The sequence below is a fragment of the Netta rufina genome (assembly GCF_964035555.1).
Source record: "Netta rufina genome assembly, chromosome: 18".
In the NCBI taxonomy this organism is placed as follows: domain Eukaryota; kingdom Metazoa; phylum Chordata; class Aves; order Anseriformes; family Anatidae; genus Netta; species Netta rufina.
This window is the reverse complement of record NC_140142.1, coordinates 156,005-171,809: the sequence shown is the minus strand read 5'-3', so window position 1 is coordinate 171,809 and position 15,805 is coordinate 156,005. Positions and strand designations below refer to the sequence as shown.

Genomic DNA, 15,805 nt, shown 5'->3' with positions numbered 1-15,805 from the left:
CATGAATAACTAACACTCAAAGCCCCTGTTCCTGTGCATTAACCTCCTCATCTTCAAACCCTCTCCTAAACCTTAACTTAAGGTGCTTGGCGCCTTGGGGCAGTGCAGGAATCGTGAGGTTGCTCTGCAGTCACAAGGCATTCAAAGATGAATGTGAGGGGCCATGGGTCTGATCAGCCTGTGGTCCACAAGGAGGAGATGGGTGGGAATGCTCTGATGAGCTCAGCTCTGCCTCAGGATCTCCTGCACCAGCAGAGGAATGTGACTGTGGCAGTGACTCTGAGGTCACTTCTGTCTCTGCAGTTGATAGGGCAGCAGCAGTAACGCGTCACAGAAAGGGACTGTGAGGTCTGAAGGTCACCCTTGACCTGGGATCAGTCCTTTTTGGCTGACATCTGGCAGTGGCCCTGGTAGGCCAGCAGAGGGCACCTGATTGGCATACTGGCTGTGGGATCCCCTCTGCCTACATACTCAGGAGGACCCAGACAGAAAGAAGGCTTGCATATGGGTTGTCCTGTCCCTTCGTCTTGAGTACATGACTGGACAGCAGGAGGCAAAGGCTTGGCTCTGTCTAGCCAAGAAGCTGCAAGGCCAGCAGCAGGCCCATGGCTTGGAAGATGCTGGGAGAGGTGACTCGTGTCTGGTTGGCTAACAGGCCGCAAGGAGCCAGATGGGTTGGGATGCCTACTTTAGGAGTGGATTCCACCCTGATGGAGCTTACTTTGGTAGTAGGCAGGAGCGGGAGAGAGAAAACTGCCAGAAAGTGCACCTTGGAATGTTTGCACTGGCCACAAGGAGGAAGAAATGTCAAAGGGTCATGCTCTGGTGCCAGAAGTCACCCAAAAGCATCTGTGATCAGACCATGGCTTTGTGTTTCAAGGAAGAGCTGATGGGGATTGATGAGACATCGGTGAAATGATGGAAACACCAGAAAGGTTGTGAACAGAGATGGGTGTCTACAGACTTCAGGGAAATAGGACAAAGTGTTGGATAGCATAGCAAAGCCTGTAGAGGAGAAGGCTCTGGTAAAAATGGAAGGTCCCAACAGCCCTGACATTTTTGTCCCTGTGGCTAGAGCTTATGAGGAGATGGGATATAGTCATTGCAGTGCAGCCTCTCCCCTTCCTTGCAACACTGTGCAGATGCAGGGAGGTGTCATACTACTGTTCTTCTTGTGGCATTACACTGCCCACCGGATACCTGAGACCCCCAGGAAGAGCCTTGAGCCAGACATAGGGTGCAGGATCTCCCCTCCCAGTGGCTCGTTCAGTCCTTGACCCTTCTGCTTCACCAAAACAATACAATACTTTTCTCAGCACAGTGATTTGCCTGTCTTTAACCTGGCCTCCAGTTATCTGCCCTAACATGTCCCTGGGGAGGCTTTGTTAGTAATCTCCCTCACTGGGGTCCATTAATACTCCAAGTCACTTCAACATTTCCTTCTGACTTTACTTGCTCAAGCAGTTTCATCACTTTTCTCTCAGTACCTGAGCTTCATAGACTCAGCACCAAAATCCACCATGGAACTCATTAAAACGAAGAAACTCCTAACATCTCTTCCATAGTTTTCTTCAAGCCTTCACACCTTGTACAGCTAACTGCAGAGCTTACATGGCATAGCTGAGGAAGAAGATTTCAAAAAGCACCTAAGAAAAATATTTTCTTGTTTTAAAGGCTGAATTTTGCTGCAGTTCAGTTTTGGTTATCTTTCTTCTATGGATATTGATCCAGGGTGAATTCTTTGGAGACTTCCATCTGGAGGAAAAGCAGACTCTGGAGGTCTGACACCTCCACTGCCAGCCCTGGTCTTCACCCCTGGAACTGCAGCACAACACAGCACATGAAACCCTTTCTAAGAAAAGTCAGGGGTTCCTTGGGAAAAATTTAAAATAAAATAATAAATAAAATAAAATAAAATAAAATAAAATAAAATAAAATAAATAAAATAAAATAAAATAAAATAAAATAAAATAAAATAAAATTGAAATGGCCATTGGAACCTGAGAAATTCAGCTTGAATCTTAGTAGGCACCTGGACATCCATGGTCTCTCTTGGGTCTTCTGTGGAAAACTCAGGATGAAAAGTAAAGAAAATATTTCAAGTGGCTGTAGCTGTACCCAGGAGCTTGGCCTCTTTTGGGAAATTTTCCCCTTCCAGCCACAGAAAGCTAAATTGAGTAATGTGAAAAGACCTATCCAGTCAACAGAGTAGGGCAAAGTCATACTTCCTGTGCTACAGATGCAAAAGGCAAAAAGAATTGCCTTGTGCCTGACACTACTCAGGGACATGCAACCCAGATCTTGCAATTTTAACTTAGTACTGACAAGTCCATCACTAAACCATGCTACTAAGTTCTACATCTACACACTGGCTCCCCAGTCGATGAACCAGATCATGGATGGGAATCAGGGAGTCTCAGTTAATGCGACGCTGCCTCCGGTGCACCACCATGGTAGTCATTGGCACCTACTGCACTTCAACCTTCAGCAAACCCACAACAGAAGGATTCTGTGGAAGACCTAGCAAGGTAGACACAACTGTTTAATGTCCTCTGTCTCCAAGACAGCTATGCCAAAGACCCACCTGTGCCCTTCTGGAACTTTGAAGTACCCTCTCCTGAAGTAGTCCTGCCAAGGATGCACAAAGCCTCCAGGTCAGTCCCAATGGGGTGCTTTTACCACTCCTTCCCAGTTCAACTCACTTCAGCCTCCAAGACAGTTAACCCTTGGGATCCCCCCATCACTCCAGAAATACAGGTGGGTTCTACCTCTTTATAGCTTGGTGGCATTAGGGTGCACATTATTCTGTGCACCGGTGCCCAGTAGAGCCTGATACATTTGTGGGTGTGATGTGCCAGGTCATTGAATATACAAAGTCCAGTAAACCCGATTGTCCCTTTCCTCCCCAACTTCCACTGGCTGGAAGAAGGACCCCTCTAGTCCTGCTCACGGTGTTCATTACTGTGTCTGGTAGACGGCCCACTGGAAACACATTGCACCATAGCACGGTCATCCCACAGGACAGGGGAGATACAGCCAAGGGATGAATTTTGGTGCAGGAAGTGGAGCCCAGCAGAGACAAAGGGTCAACGCACTGGGGTTGGGAAGGCCAGGAGAAGCAGCCCAAGGGGTGGTGCTGGTTGTGAGGACATGTTTGTGCCAGCTGTCTGTAGGTGAGGGGAGGCCAGGAGGTGCATGCCAAGAGCGCTCCTACCAGCAGAGACAAGACCAGGGCCTAGGCCAAGGGAAGAGGCAGGCCCAGGGCAGGGGGCTGCAAGGGCCATGCTGAGCTCCCTGCCCCAGCAGCAGCCACACTGGCCCTCAGCAGATGAGCTGGCCGGCATGCACTGGGAGGTCCTGGTGTGCATCACAGAGCAGCAAGAAGGGCGCTGGAGAGGGCTGGGGTAAAGCGTGTGGCAGAGTCCCGTGCAGGGGCTGGCTGGGGGTCCCCTCTGCTGCGGCCACTGCAAGGAGCGTGGCAGGAGGAGGGCAGGCATGGCTCATGGCTGTCTTGCTGTGGATGAGCCCCGAGCTGGGGGACAAAACTTTTCCTGCTACGCAGGGCCAGCATCTCCTGCTTTGCCCCACACTCTGTGGTTGTGCCCTCTCTCTCCCTGAGCACCGCAGGGCAGAGCCTGGCCCTTGCTCTTCCTGACATCACTGTGGGTCCTGCAGCCTGCAGTGAGGTGAGGTTCCCCTCAGCCTTCCCTCCTATGCTGCCAGGGCTTTGGTGGTCTCCTCCAGTCTCAATAAATCTGTCACTCTGCAATGCTTGGCAGTGTTTCTAAGAACTTCTCTGCAGTATCTCCAAACTAGCTGGACACTGGGTGCTCATGGGGCAGAGGATCTTTTGAGGACAAACTTGTTCACAATTTAACCCCAAGGACAACATGGAGCAGGGATTACAAATGCCAGCAGTGTCTCAACCCACAGAGAGGGAGTGCCTGCAAGGGCAGAATGAGGCAGCCACAAGGGCCACCAGGGCTTTTTCTCCACATTGTAATTGGGCTCTTCATCCGACAAGTACTGCTGTACCTGAAGAGAAGTGATGAGAAACAAGAGCCACAGAAAATGACTACCTGCTGGTTCCTTTATTTGGTTAATTACCAAGAGCTTATCAGCAGCTGTACATGAGGTCTTTGGGTTGAAAAAAAAAATAAGTAGAAGTGAGCTGAAGAAAAATATTTTAATTGGAATAATAACGAAGATGGTGAAAGGCCTGGAGGGGAAGACGTACGAAGAACGGCTGAGGTCACTGGGCTTGTTCAGCCTGGAGAAGAGGAGGCTGAGGGGAGACCTCATCACAGTCTACAACTTCCTCGTAAGGGGGTGTCGAGAGGCAGGAGACCTTTTCTCCATTAACACCAGTGACAGGACCCGCGGGAACGGGGTTAAGCTGAGGCAGGGGAAATTTAGGCTTGACATCAGGAGGGGGTTCTTCACAGAGAGGGTGGTTGCACACTGGAACAGGCTCCCCAGGGAAGTGGTCACTGCACCGAGCCTGTCTGAATTTAAGAAGAGATTGGACTGTGCACTTAGTCACATGGTCTGAACTTTTGGGTAGACCTGTGCGGTGTCAAGAGTTGGACTTGATGATCCTTAAGGGTCCCTTCCAACTCAGGATATTCTATGATTCTATGATTCTAATACTGCAAAGAATGAAAGGCAATTTTGAAATACATGAACAAAGGTGTTTCTGCCTTGCCTGGGTATATGTGGGGAAGATATGCAGGTACCTCATTGATGGGGAAATACTGTATATTAAAATAACATCCTCAGTGCCTCATTTAGCTCCTTGTTCCTCATGCTGTAGATAAGAGGCTTCACTGTTGGAGGCAACACTGAGTACAGAACTGAAACCGCCAGGTCCAGGGATGGTAAGATGGTGGAGGGAGGCTTCCGATAGGCAACCATGGCAGTGATGCTATTCAGGGAGACCACAGCCAGGTGAGGGAGGCACGTGGAAAAGGCTTTGTGCTGGCCCTGCTCAGATGGCATCCTTAGCACAGCCCTGAAGACCTGCACATAGGACAGCACAATGAAAACAAAACAACCAAATGCTAAACAGACTCTGAACACAAATACCCCAACTTCCCTGAGGCAGAGAGAGCAGGAGAGCTTGAATAGAGCTTTGAGGAGAGCTTGAGGAGAGCTTTGACTCGAAACAGAGCACTTTGACACAAAACACAGCACATATTTACACTTGCTGAGGGTGCACTCTATTCCATCGTCCAGGTCATTGACAAATAAGTTGAACAGGACTGGACTCAGTGTAGATCCCTGGGAGACACTGCTGGCTACAGGCCTCCAAATAGACTCTGCTCCACTAAGCACAACTCTCTGAACTCTGCCATCCAGCCAGTTCACAATCCACCTCACTGACCACTCATCCGTCCCACACTTCCTGAGCTTTCCTATGAGGATGTTATAGGAGACAATGTTGAAAGCCTTGCTGAAGTCAAAGTACATAACATCCACTGTTCTCCCCTCACCCACTCAGCTAGTTATTCCATCATAGAAGGCTATCAAGTTGGTGAAGCATGGTTTCCATTGGTGAAATCATGCTGACTACTTCTGATCACCTTCTCCTCCACATGCTGGACCTCCCGGATGAAGTGTTCCATCACCTTTCCAGGGATGGAGGTGAGGCTGACCGGCTTGTAGATGCCTGGGTCCTCCTTCTTGCCCTTTTTGAAGACCGGCATGACATGAGCTTTCTTCCAGTCTTTGGGCACCTCTCCTGTTTTCCATGATGATGGAGTGTGGGCTAGCAGTAACATCTGCCAGCTCCCACAGCACTCACGGATGTATCCCACCAAGGTCCATGGACTTGTGGGTGTCAAATTTGCCTAAGAGATCTCTGAGCTGATCCTCTCCAACCAAGGGAAAGTCCTCGTTTCTCCAGATTTCCTCCCTTGTCCCTAAGGTCAGAGATTTCAGAGGGCTGGTCTTAGCAGTGAAGACTGAAGCAAAGAAGGCATTCAGTAATTCTGCCTTCTCTGTATCCTTTGTCACCAGGGAACCCACCTCACTAAGCAGTGGGCACACAATTTCCTTTGTCCTCCTTCTGCAATTGATACATTTGAAAAAGCCCTTTTTGTTGTCCTTGACACCCCTTGCAAGATTTAATTCCAAATGGGCCTTGGACTTCCCCGTCACTTCCCTGCATCCTCTGACAATGTCCCTATATTCTTCCCAAGTAGCTTGTCTCCTTTTCCACATTATGAATACTTCCTTCTTCCATTTAAGTAATTCCAGGATCTTCTTGATCATCCAAGGGGGTTTCCTGCCCCCTTTGTTTGACTTTTTGCTCACAGGAATACATAGCTCTTGAGCTTGGAGGACTTGGAGGTCAGTGCGCTATTGCTGCTAGTGCACCATTGTGGCAGCCTGCTCTTCTTCAGCTTTCAGCAACCCCACAACTGAAAGGTCCTGTGTGAGACCAGGCAAAGTAGACAACTATCTGACGTTCTCTGTATTCAAGGAAGTTATGCCAACAACCAATGTTACCCTTTGGTTTAGTTGTTTACCCTTAGAAAAAGCCAGAAACACAGTCTGGAGGCATATCATGAGGGTTACCCAATGACGTTCCAATTACTCAAGAGCTAACATGACAGGCCCAAAAGAAAGAAGGGGAAAGTGCCTTATGTTGTTCCCTCCACCAAGTGGATACATGAGTGTCATACCAGTAGCATCTCAAATAATATTTATTGGTGCAGGTTTAGGGAAAGCATCACAAGCCCATAATTGCTTTCCTAGTGGTAACTTAGTAGTTTCTTGCACTATGTAGTTGCTTTACACGTAGGAATTTGTAGCAATTTGTAATAAAGACATTAATGAAAACAGAGCAATGAATTGTCCTCGTCCTTGTGTGCTATGAAATCCTACCAACCTACTGTTGTGATCTTTACACATCCATGGGAGGGCTGGCCCTCTAAGTTCTCACCATTGTTACTGTGATGCCCTTGGAGCAGTTCTCAGAGCTGCAAGAGCAACCACAGACCTGGGGCTTGGTGACAGCCCTTTGCTGCAGAGAACAGATCCAGCCACAGGGGCTGGACCATTCAGATGCCCCAGTGCCATGAAACTGGATTTTTTTCTGCTCAGGTCTGCTGCTCCCTCAAACACAGCCAGGTCTGTGGCTCATCTCCCTGTGGAGCAGGAGGAGGCAAAGCTCTGCTGGTGCCTGAGTAAGGGAGAAATATTCCACCTGCAGAAGGGCAGGGCTGGTGGGAAGATGGCACAGGGCAGTCACTGGCCTCTTTCCATCATCTCCTACCCAGGGAGCCTTGAGACCACAGGTCAGTGTCTGTACTGCCCACAGGTGCCTGTCCACAGGTCCCGTGTTCTGAAGATCCATCTTCTCTCCTTCTGTACATAATATTTTTACTTTGTTTCTCACAGTTTGGGCCCAGCATTGGTTGACCAGATACCTGGCAGTGAAAGGCTGTTTCTCACACCATGTTGTCTTCGCGAGTTTTTCCCATTGCAGCAGCAGAACAGCAGCTAATTGCTTCTGGAAGACAACTGAAATAGCTTCTTCAGTGCATGCTTAAGCTCCTTGTTCCTCATACTGTAGATGAGGGGGTTCATTGCTGGAGGCACCACTGAGTATAGAAATGCCACCACAAAGTCCAGGTATAGAGAGGAGACAGAGGAGGGCTTCAGGCAGGCAAACATGATAGTGCTGACAAAGAGGAAGACCACGGCCAGGTGAGGGAGACATGTGGAAAAAGCTTTGTGCAGGCCCTGCTCAAAGGGCATCCTCAGCACTGCCCTGAAGATCTGCACATAGGACAACACAATGAAAACAAAGCAGCCAGCACCTAAACAAAAGCTAAATGCAATAAACCCAACTTCCCTGAGGTAGGCATGTGAGCAGGAGAGCTTGAGGATATGGGGGATTTCACAGAAGAACTGGTCCACAGCGTTGCCTTGGCAGAGGGGCAGGGAAAATGTACCCGCTGTGTGCAGGACAGCATTGAGAAAGCCACTGCCCCAGGCAGCTGCTGCCATCTGGGCACAAGCTCTGCTGCCCAGGAGGCTCCCGTAGTGCAGGGGCTTGCAGATGGCAACGTAGCGGTCATAGGCCATGATGGTGAGAACATAAAAATCTGATGCAATCAAGAACACAAATAGAAAGACCTGTGCAGCACAACCTTCATAGGAGATGACCCTATTGTCCCAGAGGGCATTGGACATGGCTTTGGGAAGAGTGGTGGAGATGGATCCAAGGTCGAGGAGGGCGAGGTTGAAGAGGAAGAAGTACATGGGGGTGTGGAGGCGGTGGTCGCAGGCTACGGCGCTGAGGATGAGGCTGTTGCCCAGGAGGGCAGCAAGGTAGATGCCCAGGAAGAGCCCGAAGTGCAGCAGCTGCAGCTCCCGCGTGTCTGCGAATGCCAGCAGTAGGAACTCACTCACAGAGCTGCTGTTGGGCATCTGCTTGTCTGGCCATGAGGTCCTGAAAGGTGGAAAAACACAGGAAGAAAATACAACAGAATTATCTGACAAGGACTAATTCAAGCACAAATTTGGCAAGTCCCTTTCTTGAGTTCTTTACGATTCTGCCTGACGGTGTCCCTGGGAGCAGAGGACTCTGCTTTGGGTAACGCAGGAGTCAGTCCTGCCCTACAGTAACTGTTAAAGAGGAATAGAGGGTAATCCCAGATTCAATTCACTTTTTTTTTTTTTTTTTTTTTGGTATATTTTCCTCCCTTCTGCACTCCAGGTGAAACCCTGTGGATCATCAGTGAGAAAGGGATGTTCCCTGTAGTACAGGGTGTCCTTCAGGGTGGACAGCTCCTGCTGGGGACACCGGGGGCTTGAGAGCAGAGGCTGTGCTGGTGGGAGAGGAGAGCAGGAGGTGTTCCAGGGAAGGCACCTGCCCTGCAGGGGATGGCAGGGAGGTGCATGAGCCCTCCCTTGCACAGCATTTCTGGCAGCAGCTCCCTCTCCTTGCCTGCCCATGTCCCTGCTGCTTGCCCATGTCCCTGCAGGGAGCTGTTTCTGTGTCCCCACATCTCCCCCCTGTCCATGCTCACAGACCCCATCCTGTACACTATGTGCTTATATTCATTCAGATTCCCCTCTACTGCAGGAATCTGAAAGCAAAGAAATCTGAATCTGAATTCAAAAAATAACCCTTTCCCTTCTGAGAAACCAAGCCTCAGTCTTCCTCTTGAAATGTCCCCTTATAAATGCCCTTCTCTACAGCATCTTGGACTTCTTGCTTGAGAAGCAGAGAGAACCATCCTGACAGGTGCTATCAGCCATCAGATATGCCAGCTGTAGAAGACCCCTTTGGCCACTGCACCTGCATTGCCCTGCTGCCAGAGACTCACAGTGTCAAGAGTCTGCAGATCTGTCCTGCCACATGCTGCCCTCTGTTGTTGCACTCCTCACTGCCTCCAAGCGCTCTCTCCTTCTCTCGTCTCCCCGTGCCACCTTCAGTCAGAGCCCCTGGTGCTGCTGCGCTGTACAGAGGAGCTGTTCCTGGGCAGAGCTGTCTCTCTGCAGCACTGCCCGCTTGCCAGGAGCTCCCCTGGGGCCCAGGAGCCTGGCCCAGCTCAGCAGCACAGCACCCAACCATGGCATCGCTTGCTCTGTGCCATTGGGCTCCCTCGAGGTGTCCCCAAGGCCTGAGGGCTGACAGCTCCTGAAGGCAGCAGGGTCTCTCCTGGGGTGTGGTGTTTGAAACAGTCTAAAGTCATCACTGACTGCTCCTCTCTGAACAAAGGAGAGATGGATTTTAGAAGTATGATTTCTGCTATTAGAGTGAGGATGTCTACCATGATGTTTTGGTTTATCCTGACCAGCAGCTAAACACCACAGAGCCATTCATTCAACCTCCCCACTCCCTATCTGAGATGAGGGAGAGAATCAGGAAAAAAATTTAAAGCCTGTGGGTTGAGATACAGACAGTTTATTAGGACAGAAAGCAAAGGACAAAAATAATAATGATAATAGTACTACTCAAAATGATGTGTACAAAACAAGTGATGCACAATGCAATTGCTCACCACCCACTGACCAATACCCAGACTATCCCCAAGTACCTTGTCCCCCACCCTGGCCAGTCCCCCCCTATTACTTGTTCAGCATGACATCATTCCTTTGCCTGAGGCAGGAATAGCCCAGACTGTCTTCCCCAGCATGTTTTTTATGTGCACTACAGGGACTTTGTCTCCTTCTACAGTGCGTAACAGGTTTGATTGGGCAGGTCTGGCTCAGTTGACAGATCACCTAATGTTGACTAACCAAGTGGCTTTTGCCAAATATGTATTCCAGTTTTTGAATGTCCTAGCACCCATTGCCTTCAGTGTTGTCTTTAACAATCCATTGTATCGCTTGATTTTCCCGGAGGCTGATGCATGATAGGGGATGTGATACTCCCACTCAATACAGAATCACAGAATCACAGAATCGTCTAGGTTGGAAGAGACCTTCAAGAACACCTGGTCCAACCTCTGACCTAACACTAAACAGTCTTCCACTAAACCATATCACTAATATCACTAAGCACTACATCTAAACGTCTTTTAAAGACCTGCAGGAATGGTGACTCAACCACTTCCCTGGGCAGCCCATTCCAATGCCTAACAACCCTTTTGGTAAAGAAGTGTTTTCCTAATATCCAACCTAAATACCATGCTCTTTGGCCCAAGTGTCTGTAAGGTTGTTTCAGAAATAAGTCCCATTGTCTGACTCAGTTCTTCCTGGGGTTCCATATCTTCATTGGACTTGTTTCTGAAGGCCCAGAATAGTGTTCTGGGCAGTGGCATGGGGCACGGCATATGTTTTCAGCCATGTGGTGGTTGCTTCTACCATTGTAATTATGTGGTGCTTGCTGTTGTGGGTTTGAGAGAGTGCAATGTAATCAGTCTGCCAGGCCTCCCCATATTTATGTTTCAGCCATCATTCTTCATACCAAAGAGGCTTTGACTGCTTGGCTTGCTTAATTGCAGTGCATGTTTCACAATCACAAATAATCTGTGCTATAGTGTCCATGGTCAGCTCCAGCCCTCGATCATGAGCCCATCTGTATGTTGCATCTCTACCTTGATTGCCTGAGGTGTCATGGGCTCATCGAGCTCTAAATAATTTACCCTTATGTTGCCAGTCCAGGTCCACCTGAGCCACTTCAATCTTAGCAGCCTGACCCACCTGCTGGTTGTTTTGATGTTCTTCAGTAGCTTGATTCTTGGGCACATGAGCATCTACATGGCACCTACCTTTACAACCAGTTCTCCATCCGGGCAGCAGTCTTCCTATAATGCAGCAGCCCAGATGAGTTTGCCCCTGCACTGTCAGTTGTTCTGCTTCCACTGCTGTAACCATCCCCACAGGGCATTTGCTACCATCCATGAATCAGTGTAGAGATAGAGAACTGGCCACTTTTCTCATTCAGCAATATCTAAAGCCAGCTGAATGGCTTTTACTTCTGCAAATTGACTCAATTCACCTTCTCCCTCGGCAGCTTTGCAACTCGTGTAGCACTTCATACAGCAGCCTTCCATCTCCGATGCTTTCCCACAATATGACAGGACCCATCAGTGAGCAGGGCATATTTCTTCTCATTTTCTGGTAGCTTGTTGTACAGTGGAGCTTCTTCAGCATGGGCCACCTCCTTCTCTGATGATATCCAAAATATTTGCCTTCTGGCCAGTCCATAATCACTTCCAAGATTTCTGGGTGACTGGGGTTTCCTATTCAAGCCTGCTGAGTAATCACTGCAACCCACCTGCTCCATGTAGCATCAGTTGCATGATGCGTAGAGGGGATCCTTCCTTTGAACATCCAGCCTAGTACTTGCAGTTGTGGTGCCAGGAGCACCTGCGCTTCAGTACCGACCACTTCCGAAGGAGATTGAACTCCTTAATATGCTGCCAATACCTCTTTTTCAGTTGGAGTGTAGCGGGCCTCAGATCCTCTGTATCCCCGACTCTAAAACCTCGAGTTTCCCCAGGTTCTTTCTGCCAGAGGTTCCAGATGGAGCCATCCTCCCTGGCTGCAGTGTAGAGCACATTCTTTACATCTGGTCCTGTTTGGACTGGCCCAAAGGCTACTGCATGAATTATTTTCTGCTTAATTTGTTCAAAGGCTTGAAGTTGCTCAGGGCCACATTTGAAATTATTCTTCTTACGGGTTACTTGGTAGAGCGGGTTTACAATCAGACTATAATTTGGAATGTGCATTCTCTGTGACCCCTAGGAAAGTTTGTGTTTCTTATTTTTGCTAGTTGGAGGAGACATAGCTGTTATTTTGTTGATCACACACTCTAGTCCTGCTCACGGTGTTCATTACTGTGTCTGGTAGACAGCCCACTGGAAACACATTGCACCATAGCACGGTCATCCCACAGGACAGGGGAGAGGGAACTGACAGCCAAGGGATGTATTTTGGTGCAGGAAGTGGGGCCCAGCAGAGACAAAGGGTCAACGCACTGGGGTTGGGAAGGCCAGGAGAAGCGACCCAAGGGGTGGTGCTGGTTGTGAGGACATGTTTGTGCCAGCTGTCTGTAGGTGAGGGGAGGCCAGGAGGTGCATGCCAAGAGCGCTCCTACCAGCAGAGACAAGACCAGGGCCTAGGCCAAGGGAAGAGGCAGGCCCAGGGCAGGGGGCTGCAAGGGCCATGCTGAGCTCCCTGCCCCAGCAGCAGCCACACTGGCCCTCAGCAGATGAGCTGGCCGGCATGCACTGGGAGGTCCTGGTGTGCATCACAGAGCAGCAAGAAGGGCGCTGGAGAGGGCTGGGGCAAAGCGTGTGGCAGAGTCCTGTGCAGGAGCTGGCTGGGGGTCCCCTCTGCTGCGGCCACTGCAAGGAGCGTGGCAGGAGGAGGGCAGGCATGGCTCATGGCTGTCTTGCTGTGGATGAGCCCCGAGCTGGGGGACAAAACTTTTCCTGCTATGCAGGGCCACCATCTCCTGCTTCGCCCTACACCCGGTGGCTTTGTTCTCTCCCTGAGCACCACAGGGCAGAGCCTGGCCCTGGATGCTCCATGACCACCTTGCAGGTCCTGGCAGGCTGCAGCGAGGGGAGTTATATATGGAGTGGTAATTCGTGTCGAGAAAATGGTTGATATTAATAAAGAAGGAGGAGATTTGGGAGTGTGGCCATGGGGGTTAGAAAGCCCCATGGTTGAGATAACATTAGACTCTTAACGATGAGGCCATCAGGAATGTAAAAGAGTTTAGAGGGAACAAAGAAGGATGATTCAGGAGACTCCATGCAGTCTCAGGTTTCTTGTTCTCCAGCTGGTCTCTTGTTCTCCAGCTGTTAAGGCATGGATGTTTCTGGGTGTTTGCTGTTGTTGTTACATTCAAAGTTGTTTGACCAATGAAAAGTTGTTTGGAAAAGAACTGCTGTGGAGAGAAGGGTATAAGAGGGGAGCCTGCCCTCAAGATAAGAAAGGCAACACGATGAAGTTATGTCATCAATAAAGAAGCAGGAAAAAGAAGTGAAGAGGAACAGGCTGGCAGAATGGAGACCAGGATGGGAACAGGCACTTTGATTGCCTCATGAAAATTGGTTTGGCCAAACCCAGCAAACTGCTCAGAGAAGCTCGTACAGCAAGTTGCTGGAAATAGGCGCACTGGAGCTGGAGAGAAGCTTGAGCTGAGAGAAGCGGACCTGTGCACACAGCTGCCCCTGGCTGGTAAGCAGTTGCGCATTATGGGGAATCATACGTCCTTAGGAACAAAGACTGTCCTGGTAGCCTTACAGCTTATTCTCCTTATTAACGACTGGACAGTTTATGATCCTGAAACATGGAACCAAATTGAGGTCAAGGTGTGGGACTTTGCAACTAAAAACGATAAGGTTGCAGTGGGATTGCTTGGCACCTGGCGAGCAATCTCTGAGGCCTTAAAGAGCCCTGTGGGACCACAGTCAGAAACGTGTGGTTTGCCAGACAGTGAGGGCGCTGCATGCTCCTTTACTGATCCGACTGCTACACCATGGGCCCTGCTGCCGCTACACTCATCGAAGGCTTTTGCTGTTCCGCCCCCTGCTGACCTGGACGTGCCTTTTGACCCAGGCCCTATTGGCCTTGAAAACGAGATGGATATGGTTTTCTTCGATCCAGGTAGAACAGGATACATAAGGCCTGAAGACCGAATTGCTTGACAACTTAAAGCAAGACATATTGTCCAAAAGGAATGGAAAATGGAGACTTGTTTGTAGTCAAGAAAAGGAATGGAAAATGGAGACTGCTAAGTCATGGAACTTAAAGGATTGTTTGTTACCTTTTCTGATTGTACAAATGTATAGGTGTACTCAAGTTTAGTAACTTAAAGGATTGTTTGTTATCTTTCCTGATTGTACGTATGTATAGGCATACTCAGGTTTAGTATGTAAAAGCTATGTTCCATATATTTAGAATGTTTGATGTTTGTGTGTGCGTGTTGGTGGAGCGTAGATTTATTTTTTGTTGCTGTTTATTTTGTTGCTGTTTATTTACCTTTTATACCTTTTATATCTTTTATGCCTTTTTTACCTTTTATAAGTATAAATATTACTAAATTCAGATTGAGTTGAGACTTCATTTATAACAGGGGACAAATGCCCTGGGCCCCCTTCCTGCTCTGCCCAGGCCAGCAAGGGCCCAGAGCGGCCTTCTCTCTCCTGCCCCTGCAGCTCTGGGCTCCCTCTGCACAGCCCTGGCTCTATAGCAGCAAGCCCTGCTGGGAGCCCTCCTTTGCATGCTCCCACTGCTCCCTGACGCTGCTGTTGCCCTCTGCCGGGCACTGCCCAGCCCAGCCCAGCCCCTGCCCACCTCCCTCTCCCCAGCATAGCCCAGCACAGCCCAGCAGCCTAGGCTGGGGTGGCCGCAGGGCAGTGCCCGCTGCAGGCTCCTGCAGGGCTCTGGGCATGGCCACCAGAGTCCCAGCCCCCCACAAGGCACCGCAGCTGCTGGGGCTGGGCCTCCCCAGCAGCCCCAGGGCTGGGGCCATTCACAACTCAGGAAGTGGAGGTGTGTGAATCTGCAGGATCCCTGGTCTCTTGCCTGGGAGCCCCACTCCCCAGGCTAGCCCAAGAGGCCTGGCCCAGGCACAGAGAAGCTCCAGATTACTCTCCAGGATGCCATTTGCCATCAGCCCCAGCACCGGACAGTCCGAGGCCAGTCAAAGTTCAGTTATTCATGTAACCATGTGCTACCAAGAAGGGAGCTCCGAGTCCAGCCCTAGGTCCTACACTGATCACTCTGGAATTATGAGCCATGATGGAACCCAGAAAAGCAAGAGGCCTGTTCAGGCTGCAGCTCCTTGGTTATATTCCTTAGACCAGTTTTAGTGCAAGAGCTGTTCAGAGGAAGAGATCCCCATGTACGGACAACAAGACTGTCATCGAGATACATGAGATATAAAGGTGTAGTAACATGCAAGAGCACAAGTGAACAATGTGGAAACCAAAAGAGCGCAGCAGTGAAAAGGCCACATCCTGCTGCTGGCCATGGCCATGGCTCCAGGGAAGCAGCAACCCAGACCCAAAGGCAGCAGAGGCAGAGCCTAGTGGGCAGTGAGGGGCAGCTGGGGGCCACTCTGCAGCACTGCCTGCTTGCCAGGAGCTCTCTTGGGGCCCAGGAGCCCGGCCCTGCTCAGCAGCACAGCACCCGACTGTTGTGGTTCCGCTAGAGTGGGCAGCCGAGCTCCACCACAGCCACTCTCTCACTCCCTGTCCTGGTTTCAGTTAGCACAGAATTAATTTTCTTCCTAGTAGCTGGTGGAATGCTGTGTTTTGGCTTAGAATGAGAAGAGTGCTGATAACACCCCGATGCTTTAATTGTTGCAGAGCAGTGCTTATACTAA

The 15,805-nt window shown here is 49.9% G+C and overlaps 1 protein-coding gene across 1 annotated transcript; it reads right to left on the bottom strand.

Moving 5' to 3' along the window:
* Nucleotides 1–5,525: 5,525 nt before the first annotated feature.
* On the bottom strand, nucleotides 5,526–8,439 carry LOC311216676 (olfactory receptor 14C36-like; the record flags this gene model as incomplete). Its single annotated transcript, XM_084298202.1, has 2 exons — nucleotides 5,526–5,740; nucleotides 7,935–8,439. 2 exons carry the CDS (start codon nucleotides 8,437–8,439, stop codon nucleotides 5,526–5,528), a joined length of 720 nt encoding a protein of 239 aa, XP_084154328.1.
* Between the last annotated feature and the right edge of the window lie 7,366 nt (nucleotides 8,440–15,805).